Consider the following 15,267-nt stretch of genomic DNA (forward strand, 5'->3'; position numbering starts at 1 on the left):
TATCTAATGACTAACATGGCAAAATTGATTGTTTTATTAGCGGTGATACTACATGGATTGTCAATTTTCAGGAAGATGTTAAAGAGGTATCAATATGGCTATGTACCTTCCACTGTCTTAATTCCAATGTGTTTCACTTTGGAAATTCACAAGAAGTTGGTAAACATGGAACATAAAATACCAAACTATCATATTCGCATTTCCTGGTCTGGGCTGTTCCTATGGATTCTTAGTCGAAAAAGAGAACCTTGTTTATCTGTTGCTCACTGTAAACCAACACTTCTAAAATATGGGTGAAGTACTAAAGCAAAATATTCTACAAGCTCTTAGTACCTGCTTGATGTCTTGTCTCTGTAAAACTTTATGAGAAGGGGCCATGTGGCCTCTAACAAAAGCTTACGATTACTGAAAAACAATTAAAACCCCAAATCTAAATAATAAGTGATTCTAGTTTCTCTTGTTTAAATGTACTTTTGGATCAAAATAACACTCATTCTACATATTCAGTTAATCACCTATTAATCTTTAAATACATTTTAATTTCCAAAAGCAAGATGTTAAGATTTTCTATGTATTCTATCATAGCTAAACTGAACAGTCACAAGAGACAAGTGTGGGATAAAATGGTAAAATTCTGCCGCTAAATATAAAACAGACTCCATTTAAAGAAAAAAGAATGTACATTTTAAATGGAAGTACATTTTAAAATGTATCTTTAAACTAAGAGGAAATGCAGTACAGTAATTTTAAGGTCTGAATTAAACCCCAGATTACCTGGGTTCAAATCCCAGATATATCTCTGTGTGAACACCTCTTTGAGCCTATCCAGGCAAATTCCTATTCTGGCAAATTATAGCACATTCACATTCTAGTGCCCTAGAACTGTGGTGATGAGTAAATAAGTTAATACATGTAAATACTTAAATAGTACCTAACACAGTTTTCTTAAATGTAGTATGATAGGTCAGAGAATGACAAACTAATTTTTTCTTATTATATTTATATGCAAGCAAGAGTCACAAAACTATTCTGTAAAAAGGCCACCTATTTAATATCTTGTGTGCTAATGAAAAAAATGGCAATGATTAAAAAAAATATAAAGCCTGAATGTCACTAAGCAGATAAATGAAATCACTGACTAAAGCTCTGGATCTCCTTGGCCAAATAGGGTACATTAATTTTGGTTTCACTAACAACTTAAAATGACTTAAAAACTTATGAAAATGATTAAATTAAGAAAAATTCCTTTTCTTGATTTTAAGCAACTAAAATGTGAAAAATTTGCTTTAATGTCACTATTTTTGTCCTTATCTTCACCAACACTAAAAACCAGTTTTGCTTTCTGGTTTCATTTCCTGCAAATGATGTAATATCTACTCCATTTTAGTGGTAAACACTTTGACACAGCTAAAGTTAATTTAACAGTACAGTAATGTACAAACTTTCTTAGCAAGCACACACTAAACAATTTGGAGTTCATATTGATTAATAATGTCCATTTACACTCTTAACTGATTTTTTAAAGATTATTTTCTGTCAGTTTAAAACAGAGTTATACAAACATAAGGGACTATATAAAATAAAATCCTCAAAAGACTTCTAAGTAAAAGAATAGGAATCAAAGGAAAACTATAAAACTGAAATCAATGTTTCTCCTATCTAAAAACCTGACTAATCTGATTTTTTGGCATAAAATGTCATACAGATTTTGAATGACTCCAAATACAAATTAAAGTTACTCTCCAAAGTTACCTTAAACCTACTAAACTCATTAGGATTTATACAAAAATGACATGCAAAATTTAATTTGTAAAGTTAGCTCTGAATATACTTCAACATAAAACTGGGTGAAAATGATTGGTAGATGAATAACTTTAATAAAAATGGAGAAATAAAGCAGTAATTTTAGTGATTTATAGTCATCTGTTTATTTATAAGTCTATTTTTAAGAAATCACCAAAGACAGTATTTCATAACCCACAACTTGTTTTTGTAACTTATTCATTTAACTATCATCCATCCCCTTCAATTAGGTTCCTTCATCCCTAATACACTTACATGCAGTGTACTTTTAAACAAATTTTCCTTTTCTCTCATTAGGAGAACCCACCATTTATCTGAAGATTAAGTTATCTTTCATTTATCCTAAGCTAAACATCTAGTTCCTTTACCCCTTTTCTATAGTTCCTAAATTCTAAGTCTTGTTCATGGTTTTCTGAATCTCTCCCTGGAGCTGAAACACAGATCAAGAAACAGCACTATAAGACCACTGCTTTACTCCTAAAGCAGATTTGTGTTTCTTTTAAACCCAACTTTTTAAAAAAGGTGTAACTCTCTTGTATCAATTTTGACTTTTTTGTCACTATAAAGTTTAGTACCAAACATATCATAAGGTTTGTTCCTCCTCATCTCAGACACAGGTAACTTGTTTTCATCTCTAGAATGTCATTTTGCAGATAAAAATCATTCACTACTTACAAATAAGTAAATCCTAGTATTCACATAGAATCAAATCTTTAACCTTGCCCAGGTGTTAGCATTAATTAACAGGGTACTAAGAGGCAGTCCTTAGCTGCAAAATGCTTACAATCTAATTAATGAAATGTATTCATTTGAATGTATTTGACTATAACATCAACCATCAGTATTAAATTTTCAATAATAAACTAGTGGTAAGCTTATCATTTTTTCTCAGTAGTCCAACCAGTCTTTCCAAGATGGTTACATACATATACCAAGACAATGTTTCATGCTGCATATAGCCCATGTCAGCTATAAACAAACAGGATTTGTCCAAATACCCATAAATGACTAAACCAAAGACTCTTTAAAAAGGCATTAAAAAGAGAAATAACTTTTTAACAAATTTTAATGAGTTCCAAAAACCTAAGCCCAAGTTACAACTAAATTATTAAATATCTTTACCAATTCCATACTCATGAATATATTATCAAATTTGTACTTATCAAATTATTCTCCTTAAAACTCTGAATCAAATTTTGCTCTATATTATTTCCTTTTTTGACAGGTTTCACCTGCTAATTGCAAGTAAACTGGCTCACATACAAACCGGCTTCTGCAGTATCTCTGTACCATCCTGTTCTGCACTTTTTTCCTTTAAATAAGAGGGGAAATCAACGGAGGAAATCAACTTTGAGGATAAAAATTTGCACATTCTGCTATTACCTAAATATCTGGGCCTCTCTTTCCTTTTCTTTAAAATGAAAGCATTGAAATGACTCAAATTTATGGACTTCCTGTATTAACTCTTTTAAACAGATATTTAAAGTAATTTATAGTAACTGTCAAAAAAGCAAAAATGCTAAACCTTAAAGTTTAAGACTCACAATACACATTCTGCTTATATCATCCTGTAGTGTCAACAATACCAATTATTACTCAGCATACCAAAATTAAAATTGAATTAGAAAGAATATCCATAAAAATTAAATTGTCATTTCTATTTTGTGGAAATTCACATTACTCTTTTTATGAGGTAATATGCAAGGTGAATTAGGAATTTTAAAGTGTTCTTTAACAAACAATAAGAAGCAAGGATTGATTTCATCTTTAACAATCCACAGGCCAAGGAAAACATACATGTCCTAGGAAATGTCCAATTTCCCCGCAGTAATAAACATCTTAGAGACACTCCAATATTAACAACAATTATTAAATCATACTTTTTGCTGTAATGCAACAAGTATATGCGTACACCCTCAGAGATTTTTATCATATAAACATAGTATGCATCCTAACAATGTAAGAAAAAAGTACCAAGACTTAGATCAAAGTATTTAAATTCAAGTCCCAAGTCTGCCATCTACTAGCTTACTTGAAAATGATCCTAATGCCACATTTTATCAGAAATGGCTGTGATAAGAAGGTAACTATAATTTAATGTTATCTCATAAACAAAAAATCTTTTAGACTACTTCATTAGGATAATCCCCTATAATGATGTTATTCTTGTTCATTTCAGAGATGAAGATACTGAGGCGCAATGATTTAAATTAACTTTCCTCAAAGTCATATCGCAAATTAAGTAGTGGAAAGCTAAGGTAACTCAGGTCTAAATTTTACACTGCTGTCACTAAGCCATACTGAGTAAATGAAAAAACATTTTGTGAATTATATACCACTGTTATGGTGACGATGGGAAGAGAAAATAATCTTTATTATAATAAAGGACAACTTTATCCTTCCTAATAAAACACAACACTCTGTTACATATTCACATCCTGAAGTTATTCTGGATACCACTTGGCATGGCCCACAAATATTAAAATCTCTAAATATTTCCTTCAGCATTTTAAGTACACTCTTACAAATATATTTATAAGTTTGATTGTTAGCAAATGCTAAAGCCTCAGGTGGACTTATCTACTTTTTGCAGGCCTATGTTATCCTTCAAGCAGGAGGGAAGGGCTGCACTTCTAAGCGAAACGCTGCCGGCGTCTATCAAGCCTCCACTAAAGCGCAAGGCCACGTGGTATCACTCAGAAGCCTAAGGTTGCCTACTCCTCTCCCTCCTTTTGACAAGGAACTAAAAACTAAGGTTCTTTTCTCTTAAGTGGCGCCCTGACACATGCCACCTGTGTAGTACGGACCGCAAACATCCTGCAGCCGCCTCCCGGAAGAATACGAGAATCAGAATAGGGAACTTGGATGCCGACAATGCCGGGAAAGGAAATGACTAAAGAAGTAAAGTGGATGAGATCGTGAGCAGCCGCGGAACCAGGACCTGTCAAACATTAAGAGACTCACACAGAACGACTGTAACCTATCGTTTGGGAAGGCCCGAGGTGGGAGCGGCACTGTAAGAGGAAGAAGGACGAAGAGAACTGCACGAGCCGTCGCCGCCGCTCCCCTCAAGCCTCTCAGCGTGCCCCGACGAGCCACGAACCGTGGCCCTCATTTCGGGTCCAATCTCTGCCCCAGCCTTTCCGGAGCGGCCAAAATCCTGCTGCCCGAGGCGGCCGCCGCCGGACCTGCCCGCACCTGTCACCCGCGAAAGACACCAGCCCGCAGCTCCCGCCCAGTTCTCCACCACCCTCGGGCAACCGCAGCCACCTCAGCCCCCTTCCCTCACCAGGTGTCCCCTTTCCGGAGCGAGGTTTTGAGCAGCGTCGCGATGTCAGACCGCTGGATGTCCAGATCCGCCGCTCCGCCTTCCGCCATCTTCTTCCACTAGCGGTAGCGGAGGCGGCAGCGACGGCGGCGGCACGCCCCAGAGCATTGTGGGAATGGCGTCCTGCGGCCCCGCCCAGCCGGCAGGTCGAAACCAAAAGAGACGTAAGGGAGGGGGGGCGCGCCTCCGGACAAGCGTTGGCCCCGGGTGGAGTGAGAGCGCCGCCGCGGTCGACTGCCCCCCATCGGCCCCCGCCTGTCCAGCGGCTTTCCTTGGCGTCCACCGGCCCGGGACCGCCTGGTTTTAATTCTCCTCTCTGGGGCCTCGGTCCTCTGTCGCTTGAGGGGAGCCACCGCCCCGTCGATCCTCGACTTCTGCCTTCCCCTCCCTCTTTCCCACAGACGCCTGAAAACCCTTATTTGTGCTTTCACTCACGCTTGAGGGTGAGGCGGGGCGGGGGGCGTGGGGACGGCTAAAATATGGCAGAAAATTTTAACAGCTCCGTGACTCGCGTCTTTTCGTTGCGAGTCGCAGAACCTAAACGCGGGGAATATTGGGCCAAACAGAGAACAGTCCGAAACCGAACGCTTAGCCGCAGTGCCCTTCCTGCCTCCCTCTTGCGCTCCTACTCCTGTAGGTGGAGACCTTTTATAGGCTCTTTGTGACGCCTCCCCAGGCACACCCAGACAGCTAAACTGCAGTGAAAACACGTTCCAGTTCTTCGGTGAACTGGGTGTAAAATACGTATCGAATAGTACCGGGTACCAAAGGGGAAAAAGCGTGAGATAAACCCTTTCTCCTCGATGTTATAAAGTAACATTTTCATAGCCACGTCTTCCCATGATGTGTACACCTGAAACTAGGTAATAAGACCAGCTATTATTTGAAGCCAATTATGTTATATATGGGGAAATCGAGTCTCTCAGAAACCAAATGCCGAGGTCACACAGTATGTGGAGCGGCAAGTTTGTAACCTAGCTGCCAAAGCCCACCGGCTGTCTATCCACTGTAGTACATTCATTACCTCTCCTTAGGAAAGCCTGAGCTAACATGTAAACTGGGCTGAATCAGATTAATTAAAAAACAAGCCCCCCCCAAACCCAACAACCTTTGTACACCTGGTGGCTAGCACAGTGCTGCCTAACAATTAAGAACCACCTAAATAATTTGTTTAATAAATGAATTGCGGCGAAACTGCTTAAATATTTCCAAGCATGAAGATGTCCAGAGATTCGACTAAAGATAACTTGAAGTGAAAAGTCTGAAAGATGGATAAGAATTCCTGCATGATCTCTCTTGTTTACTCATTTTCAACCTCTGTCCATTTGGTGGGAATGTATTAAATGGGAGTAATATGCTAGTAAGAAGTACTGTACCCTTCCAAGTTGAGGTAGTGTATATTGGCATTATAATTTGTGCGTATCAGCCTTATGATTGCTTATTTTCTTTGCAATAATACTATTTTGCATTATTGTGTCATCCTTGATTTGCAAGTCTGAGAACAGCTTCCAGTTACTGCTGTTTCTTACACTATTTGACTTTTCTTCTGCAAGTTAAAAAATTAGTTTAACTTTGGGCACCATCAAAGGGTCATATTCTCCCCCTTCCCACCTAACCTCTGAAAGAGAACTAAGTAATTTTCCAGAGGCAGCATGATATGTGAAGAACAGTGGAGTCATAAGAACATGAGTTGAAACCTCACCTCAGCCTCTAGCTGCAAAGTACTTAACTTTTAGCTTAGTCATTAAATTGGGAATGGTGATATCTATGTTAAAGAATTTTTGTGAAGATTAAGTGAAACAATGTGTTCTTATTACCTGGGACTTAATAACTACTTAATAAACGCTAATGTTCACTGTTGACAGGATGAGTTGTAATAGTATGTAAACTATATCTCAATAAAGCTGTTGGAAAAAAAAGTTGCGGACTTTGAAGGCAAACATACTCTCCATTATGTTGTAAACATAACATAATAGAGAAGTGATGCCTCATGCACACTCTGCTGTCCAGTCTCCCTTCGGAGAAAGTGTATTTTTGATATGTTGAAACCTGTATCCTTGCAACAAAGTATGATAACCTTTTCTTCATTTGCACCATGTTCAAGGCAATGATATAGATATAGATGTGTAAGTTCAATATCAGCTTGAATTATATGTCAGGTTTATGAAGTCATTTTGTAGACCTAACTAAAGTTGGCTTCAGAGACAAGAAAGAATAGTAGTTAGAGTATTTTATTTAGCAAGCACTTATGAAGTGCCAAGCCAGGTTCTAAAGACTTTAAAGTATTATCTTGATCCTCATAACAAGGTAGATATTATTATTCTTATTTTGTAGATGAGGAATTGAGGCATGTGGCAGAACCCAAATTTGAAACCAAGCAGTCTAGCTCCAGAATCTAGAAGGTTTGGGTAAGTTTTTATTTTTTCTAATGAACTTTATGATTTTGATTATAGCAGTCAACTTTCTAGTGACCTTGGTTTACTAATTTTTGGAAATTCTGCTTATTTTACTTAATGCTTCTACTCTCAATTATGAAGAGAAATAAGACACTGTTTATAAAAACTAAATTGGTTAAAGTCTGCTCCTGAATATCTATTTTCTCTACTGAATAACTAAGTAGATAATTGATGAGAAATGTTATTTTCCCTTGAATTGCACAAATAATTGAATATAAGCCAGAGGTTACCTCTGCTTCTTTGGAATGAGTGTCTTCATTGATGCTTCCCTTAATAAACTTTATGAAAATGTACCATTTGGCTATTGATCATCATTACCTTCTCAGGTTCTCTGCACCTTTCTTATCCATTAGAAATTTACCCTAGGGCTTTAAATAGGGGAAAGGGGTATGCTGAGTACTTTAGAAATTAGGCTTGATATGAATAAAGTGCACCTTACAAAAAGGCCGGATTCCTTGATCATCAGATAACTTCCTCTTTGTTCACCAATGTTTAAATGATCCCTTTCAGAAAGATTCTTATACTCAAAAATTATGAAGAGGACTTCAAATGTCAACATTGCAGGAGAGAGTAAGTCTTAAAACTAAGGTGTCAAATGAGAGCTGGTTTTCACCCTGAGATGGACCAGAGAAAGAAGAAAAAGCCTTGCGTTTTTTAAGAGAGCTGATTGCAAGAAAGTACAAAGACTTCCAAGAGGAGCTTTGCATACTTCACAATTCTGTTTCTTGCTGGCTCCAGGAGCCTATGGAAAAATCTGCTAGAATCAGCACAACCCCTAAAGGAACAATGATTGATGACCTAGCTGTCTTTATTTCTCAACTCTTCCTATCTATGGTCTTCAGGAGCCACTGTTTCACTTTTTCCTTCTTCCTTGTCCTTCCTCTACAGTTATTCCCTCTGATAACTCCCCACTCCCCCATGCCTGTTCAACTCTGTCAACCTTTCATTCTTCTCCCTTTTATAATTTCATGACTCCCTTTTCTCTTTACTAGCTATCTGAACAGCTAAAAGGCAGTGGAGAGGTGAGGGGAATAGAGCAAACACCAAAACAGCATATAGTAAAGTGCTTAATCTGTTCATGATAGTTTGAAACTTGAGATATGAATAAAAATTGTTAAGTGCCCCGATGTAGTTTTTAAAACTTAAAAAAAAAACCCAACACAGAGGCTTCTTATTTCAGATAAATGTTAGGTCTTGATAAGGAGAAATAAAAAGTAGTGAAATGAATACAGTATCGTATACAAAGGGCCAGTATACTTGGATTTGACTCGGCTCAGTGCCATTAACTAGATATGTAGCCTTGGCCAAGTTACTTAATCTCTGTGAGCATTAGTTTTCTCATTTAAAATAATGTGATTAGACTCTTCCAGGGGCTGAAACTCAAATGCTTGCAAGGGTTAGATACAGCTGATGCAAATGGGCGAAGCAAAACTGTTGTAAGATGGTATGGGGTTACGGGAACTCTGATGAACTGACTGTGCTAACTGAAGTTATTTAAATTAAAGCAGAATAGAACAAACAAAATTATGTCTTCTACCATAAAGGATCTAGAAAGTTTAATTTTAACATGGGCATGAAGTCTACTTATTAATTAGTCCGAGCTGCTACTTTACATTCTCTGTTTTGGAAGCACACACAAAATATTGTGAACGCTTACACTACTCTGAAGGTTGATGTCAGCCTACTTTATAGCAGATACTCACTAAATGATCATAGAACTAAACTGAATTGAATCAATAAACAAATCAAATAGTCTTATAGATCTAGAATTATAACAAAAAGTATTCTTAATAGACATGGTATATTCTGTGGGTCCTAGATATTTCAAAATGAAATGTGCTTGTATGGTGGGAAACTTTTCCAAGAAGAGTCAGGTTATCCTAGCCAACCAAGAGTGATATAGATTAAATCAAAGTTAATAGGAGGGAAAATCTGTTTTATGTTTTATTTGTTGCTTATAGTTATTGACAAATTTCAAGGTTGAATATATTGTTGTATTTATTGATAGACTTTAAGGATGATAAAGAACTACTTCATGAAAAAATAGAAATGTTAAGCAGCCTCTGGGTCCTTTCCCAAGCTTCATGATAATGGGATGGACTTTTAAAAGCTAAATCAAACATGCTGATCTTTTGTTTTAAGGACAAGTTAAATTAAACAAAATATTGATCTTAACATTATATACTTGATCATTCTCACTTTACATCAGTTTTGTGCAAGGGTTTAAAAATGGTTTCTTTTGTGCTGTTGGATCTTGGAAATCTACACATCCACAGTCAAGCAGAGGACTGTGTAATGTTCCAGTGATTCTGCAGCTATATAGAGTCCAGAGAGATTAACTTTGTTTCCTCCCAAGAGAGGACTGAATTATTTAGATTTTCTGTTTGGACAACCCTTCTCTTCATTTTGGCTTAAATAGTAAAAAGATTTCAACTGCTTACGAAGAGTTTTAGAACAATATAATGGCAAGTCTTAAAGAATACATCTGTGTTCTAGGAGTGCTATAAACATTGAGTGAGGAATTTTTCATGATGTTATCTTCCAGGTATCCCTAAGCGCTAGGGCACTACAGACCACACAGAAGCTTTAGTTAAGTTAGAAGATATCACCAGTGAAGGTAAAACAAGTCTAGTGATTTTACAAAAATATTTACAATCACTTTTTGTTGCTAGCCCGTATGCTTCTGTCTAGGACTATGTCAGTTGTGTATTTCTAAAATTATTAATTCCCAAGACCACTGTGTGATACACTAGATGTGATTTCTATAGCATGAGGGGTTCATGACATGTGAGGGAAATATATAACTTGACTTACTTAACGTTTACAGAAATTTAATACAATATAGTGGAAAGATTACACAGTTTAGAATCAGAAAGATCTATATTTGAATACCCCACACTACTACTTGCTAATTCTGTGGTACTGGAAACTTTAGCTTCCTCATCTGTGAAATAGGAATAATAGACTTCTTTCATAGAATTCAGTCAAAAGGGAATGAAGTAATGAATGTGAAACTCATAACAAAGCTCAATATATAGTAGCAATTATTATTTACAAAATATTTGTCCCTCTTAGACTGGGGCAGCTGCTAAATTTGAATGTCTAAACAAATTCATTGAGATCACAAGGCTGCTTTGCAGTAATTTAAACAGTTCTGTTAAAATTAGTAGTGCCTCCTGTCAAAGAAACTCCATCATTAAAGGAGCTAAGAAGGATAATATTAGAAGTCCAGCTTTACTCACAGTCTTTTCTTTTAAGGTATTATTAAGGGTAAAACAATGTACTTGGAAACCAATAGTAGGCTAAGATATAACAATGTTTTCATATGCTTCTGCATGTCCTCTAATTATGAACATAGATACATAATAGACCAAATACATGTGTTACAGTCATCTTGCCTGTGGACTGACAGCACAGAAGGCTGAGCAGTGGCTGCCCAGGATGTCCATGCCCTAATCCTGGAACCTGTGAATATATGACGGTCCATGGCAAAATGGCAGAACATGCCAATCAAATTGTAGATTTGATTAAGGTTAAGGACCCTGAGATAGGGAGATTGATTATCTTGAATTATCCGGTCAGGCGCAATCTAATCACATACATCCTTATAAGTGGAGAAACTTTCCAGGCTGTAGTCAGAGGTAAATATGATAAAGGAGGAATGGCTTTTGGAGATGGAATAAAGGAACCATAAGCAAAGGAATGTAGATGGCTTCTAGAAGCTGCCAAAGGCAAGGAAATGAATTCTCCTCTAAAGTTTCCAGAAAGAAACACTTCCTTGTTAATGCCTTGATTTTAGCCCAGTGAAATCTGCATTTGACTTCTAACCTAGAGAAATGTAAAATGAAACGTGTGTGTTGTCTCAATCCACTAAGTCTATGGTAACTTGTTGCAGTATCAATAGAAAACTCATTCAGGTAAGTAGCAGAGCAGCCTACCTTGAGTAAATTAAGACAAGACAAAATATTTCAGACCTAAAATTCACCACTGCATTGACCTACGATAGTACTACACAGATGTGTCATGTCATGGATAATGTAAGGAATTGGGCTTAGTAAGATATAGTCTCTGGATTGCTGGTTCACAAACGTGTGAAAGATATTTTTAGCAATGAACTGTAAAACTGACACAATATAGAAGATAATAGCCATACTAAAGTCTTCAGTGATTATGAGATTACTTTAACTTTTTAGGCAATGTCGCCAAATTCTTAACATCAAATTTTATTAAATATCCATCAAGAATGAGACCTGGAGCTTATAAATTATACTGATTATATTAAGACATGGATAGATGATAGTAGATACAAACAGCTTCTAGACCAGTTGTAGTAGAATACTCTTTGGCATATGCAAAAGAAATGCTATAAAGACTCACTAATGCAGACGCTGAAACAGTGTAGGGAAGCAAGAGCAACCTCATGTATTACAATCAGAGGAAATTGGGTCAAGATGATTTATGAAGGGAGTGGAGCCATAAACACATAGGAGCTGGATAATACATATAACTGCTAGCCAAAATATATTACAAATACATGTGGTCAAAACTTTGTTTCCTTCTTTCCTTCTGCCCTGATTCTCTTCCTCTTTCCCTTCCTCCCTCCCTTTTTTCCTTTCTATCTCCCAAGCTATTTAGTACAGCTTTATGTGGACAGTGGTTCCTTGATAAGTTCTTACTAAATGAAATTTCTTCATAGGCAAGTTAATAATAAGAATGAAAGCCAGGTCTACTGACTACTTAAAGTGGTTGGTGGAAAACAGAAGCAGATCAAGGTAAGGAGGAAAATATACTGCTTTAATAGAGCAAGAGCTGAGTGGTTTTAAGCAATACTTTCTAGACTCTGTAATGCTCTAACTGCTTTTGAATGGTTCATATAAATGGTGCTGTTCAGCAAATTTCTTTTTTTTTTAAATTGTAGTATAGTTAGTTTACAATGTTGTGTTGATTTCTGGTGTACAGTGTAATGTTTCAGTCATATATATATATACACACATATATTTGTTTTCATATTCTTTTTCATTATAGTTACAAAATATTGAATATAATTCCCTGTGCTATACAGAAGAAACTTGTTGTTTATCTGTTTTATATATAGTAGTTAGTATCTGCAAATCTGGAACTCCCAATTTATCCCTTCCCACCCCCTTTCCTTCCTGGTAACCATAAGGTTGGTTTTCTGTGTCTGTGAGTCTTTTTCTGTTTTGTAAATATTTGTTTGTATCTTTTGTTTGTTTGTTTGTTTAGATCCCACATATCAGTGATATATGATATTTTTCTGGCTTACTTCACTTAGAATGGTGATCTCCATGTCCATCCATGTTGTTGCAAATGGCATTATTTTATTCTTTTTTATGGCTGTATAGTATTCCATTGTATAAATATAATACAACTTCTTTATCCAGTTATCTGTCGATGGACATTTAGGTTGTTTCCATGTCTTGGCTATTGTAAGTAGTGCTGCTGTGAACTTTGGAGTGCATATGCTTTTTAGAATTAAAGTTCCCTTAGGATATATGCCCAGGAGTGGGCTTGCTGGATCATGTGGCAAGTCTATTTTTAGTTTTTTTAGGAATCACTATACTATTTTTCATAGTGGCTGCCCCTAACTACATTCCCACCAACAGTATAAGAGGGTTCCCTTTTCTCCACATCCTCTTTAGCGTTTATCATTTGTGGACTTTTGAATGCTGGCCATTCCAACTGGTGTGAGGTGATACCTTATTGTAGTTTTGATTTGCATTTCTCTGATAATTAGTAATATTGAGCATTTCTTCATGTGCCTACTGGCCATTTGTATGTCTTCACTGTAGAATTGCTTGTTTAGGTCTTCTGCCCATTTTTGGATTGGGTGTTTGCTTTTTTGTTGTTAAGTTGCATGAGCTGTTTATATATTCTGGAAATTAGGCCATTGTCAATCTCATCATTTGTAAATATTTTCTCCCATTCCGTAGGTTGTCTTTTTGTTTTGCTTATGATTTCCTTTGCTCTGCAAAAGCTTATAAGTTTAATTAGGCCCCATTTGTTTATTTTTGCTTTTATTTCTATTGCCTGGGTAGACTGCCCTAGGAGAACATTGCTAAGATTTATGTCAGATAATGTTTTGCTTATGTTTTCTTCCAAGAGGTTTATAGTATCTTGTCTTATGTTTAAGTCTTTAAGCCATTTTGAGTTTATTTTTGTGTATGATGTGAAAGAGTGTTCTAACTTCATTGATTTACATGCAGCTGTCCAGTAGCCAGTTTCTTTTAGCCCTTTCAGAGAAAAATGGATTTCAAATTTTTTCCTCTTGAAGTGGAAATAAAAGAAACTAGAAAATTAAAAGATAGTTCAGAACTGTCAGACTTCCAAAATGAAAGAAATTTCCCCCAAATTCTTCTACTGTTAACAAGGTTTGCATTTGTAAGATTTCTGTTTTCATATTGCATAAATAACTTCAGAAAATAAACAATAACAGCCTCTAAGGATGTGAATACTTTTTCAATCTGAAAAAACATTAAAACTATGTTAAAGAGAGTAAATCAGTTTTTAAAAATATAGAAAGATTCATCTAAGGGAAATGATAATTCACTAGGAAGGAAACTTTCACCAACTTTGATTTTATTACATATTTGCTGTCATGATATGCAAGAGCATGAACTGAGAAATTTGGTCTTCAAAAGCTACAGAAATAGCATTCTCTGGTCAAGAATAGACTCTGGCACCTCAAGTTAACTTCTAGAACTCCCCCACAGAAAAAGGAACCCTTAAATTAGGAAGCAAGGAATCTGAGAATGTAATCTTCACCTGAACTTCAGAAGGGGATGATGGAACTAATATAGAATTTGCTCTTCCTTTTCACCGCTGGTATATCACTTATCCAATAGACTGTTAATGGCTGGAGGGTTAAAAGGGAAAATCATTTCAGTCTCAGGCAGGATTTCTAAAAATGTGGTTTGTAAATTAGCTGTATTACAAAACAATTAAGGTGCATTTTAATATGTGGCTTAGTAGGTGAATCAGGAATAATGTTTAGCATTCTGCATATTAACACTCTCACAGGTGATTCTTGTGCTCTTCAGTTTGGGAAGCATTCATGTAAAGAGATAGGTTGGCTTCTTTTGTTTTTTTGTTTTTTTTCGGTTGGTTTCTTGAATTACTTTTGCCTGGATTCATCAATGACCTTGTGATAAGAGCAAAATTATGTAGTAGCTGTAAGGCTGGATTATCAGTTCTTGGTAGAACAATTTCTATGCCTAGCCTTCTAGGAATATTTAGTCTCAGTGAATTACGTAAACAAACTCTAGTATAACTCTCATGTACTATAACTGGCATCACTTCATCTAGGATTTTTTTTCCTTCTTTAAAATTATGACAATTTTTTTAATAAAAATGCTGACTTGTATCAGTAGGTTGATTTTATATTCAATGATTTCTTCTATTTGATGTCTCTATGTTAATCATTTATCATCCATTGGGTTTCCTTTTTTAATAGATAAATCGTATTTCTGTTAAACACAATAGACTGCTAAGAATGATATAACCAATGGATGATAAATGTTTGTAGTAAACAATGTAAAAGCAATTTATATTTCTGCTAAAAGAGTTGTACTGCCTACATTAAAAGACTTTATTTAAGATTTATTAAGCCATAAATGGTTAAATATAAATGTAATACAAATACATACTATGGCATATAGATAT

General features: G+C 36.0%; 2 protein-coding genes across 15 annotated transcripts in view; one reads left to right on the top strand and one right to left on the bottom strand.

Annotated features, from left to right (window-relative positions):
- USP15 (ubiquitin specific peptidase 15) overlaps positions 1 to 5,226 on the bottom strand; it is a 109,635-nt gene extending 104,409 nt beyond the window's left edge. For all 7 annotated transcript variants that reach the window (XR_012078765.1, XM_006218075.4, XM_006218074.4 and 4 more), the window contains exon 1: positions 5,093 to 5,226. Coding sequence is in view for 6 of the 7 variants with exons in the window: in XM_006218075.4 (XP_006218137.1) it covers positions 5,093 to 5,181 (89 nt within the window). In the remaining variant the exon portion in view is untranslated. The remainder of the gene's footprint in view (positions 1 to 5,092) is intronic.
- TAFA2 (TAFA chemokine like family member 2) overlaps positions 1 to 15,267 on the top strand; it is a 528,067-nt gene that overhangs the window by 64,305 nt on the left and 448,495 nt on the right. For 4 of the 8 annotated variants that reach the window (XR_012078767.1, XR_012078766.1, XM_072973858.1 and 1 more), the window contains exons 1-2: positions 5,450 to 5,574; positions 7,466 to 7,539. Coding sequence is in view for 5 of the 8 variants with exons in the window: in XM_072973858.1 (XP_072829959.1) it covers positions 7,481 to 7,539 (59 nt within the window). In the remaining 3 variants the exon portion in view is untranslated. Of the gene's footprint in view, positions 1 to 5,254; positions 5,278 to 5,449; positions 5,575 to 5,622; positions 5,995 to 7,465; positions 7,540 to 10,132; positions 10,205 to 15,267 lie in introns of those variants that run through there. The other 4 variants (XM_072973864.1, XM_072973861.1, XM_072973859.1 and 1 more) reach the window with 4 other exon arrangements.

This window comes from Vicugna pacos, chromosome 12 (assembly GCF_048564905.1).
Source record: "Vicugna pacos chromosome 12, VicPac4, whole genome shotgun sequence".
NCBI lineage: Eukaryota > Metazoa > Chordata > Mammalia > Artiodactyla > Camelidae > Vicugna > Vicugna pacos.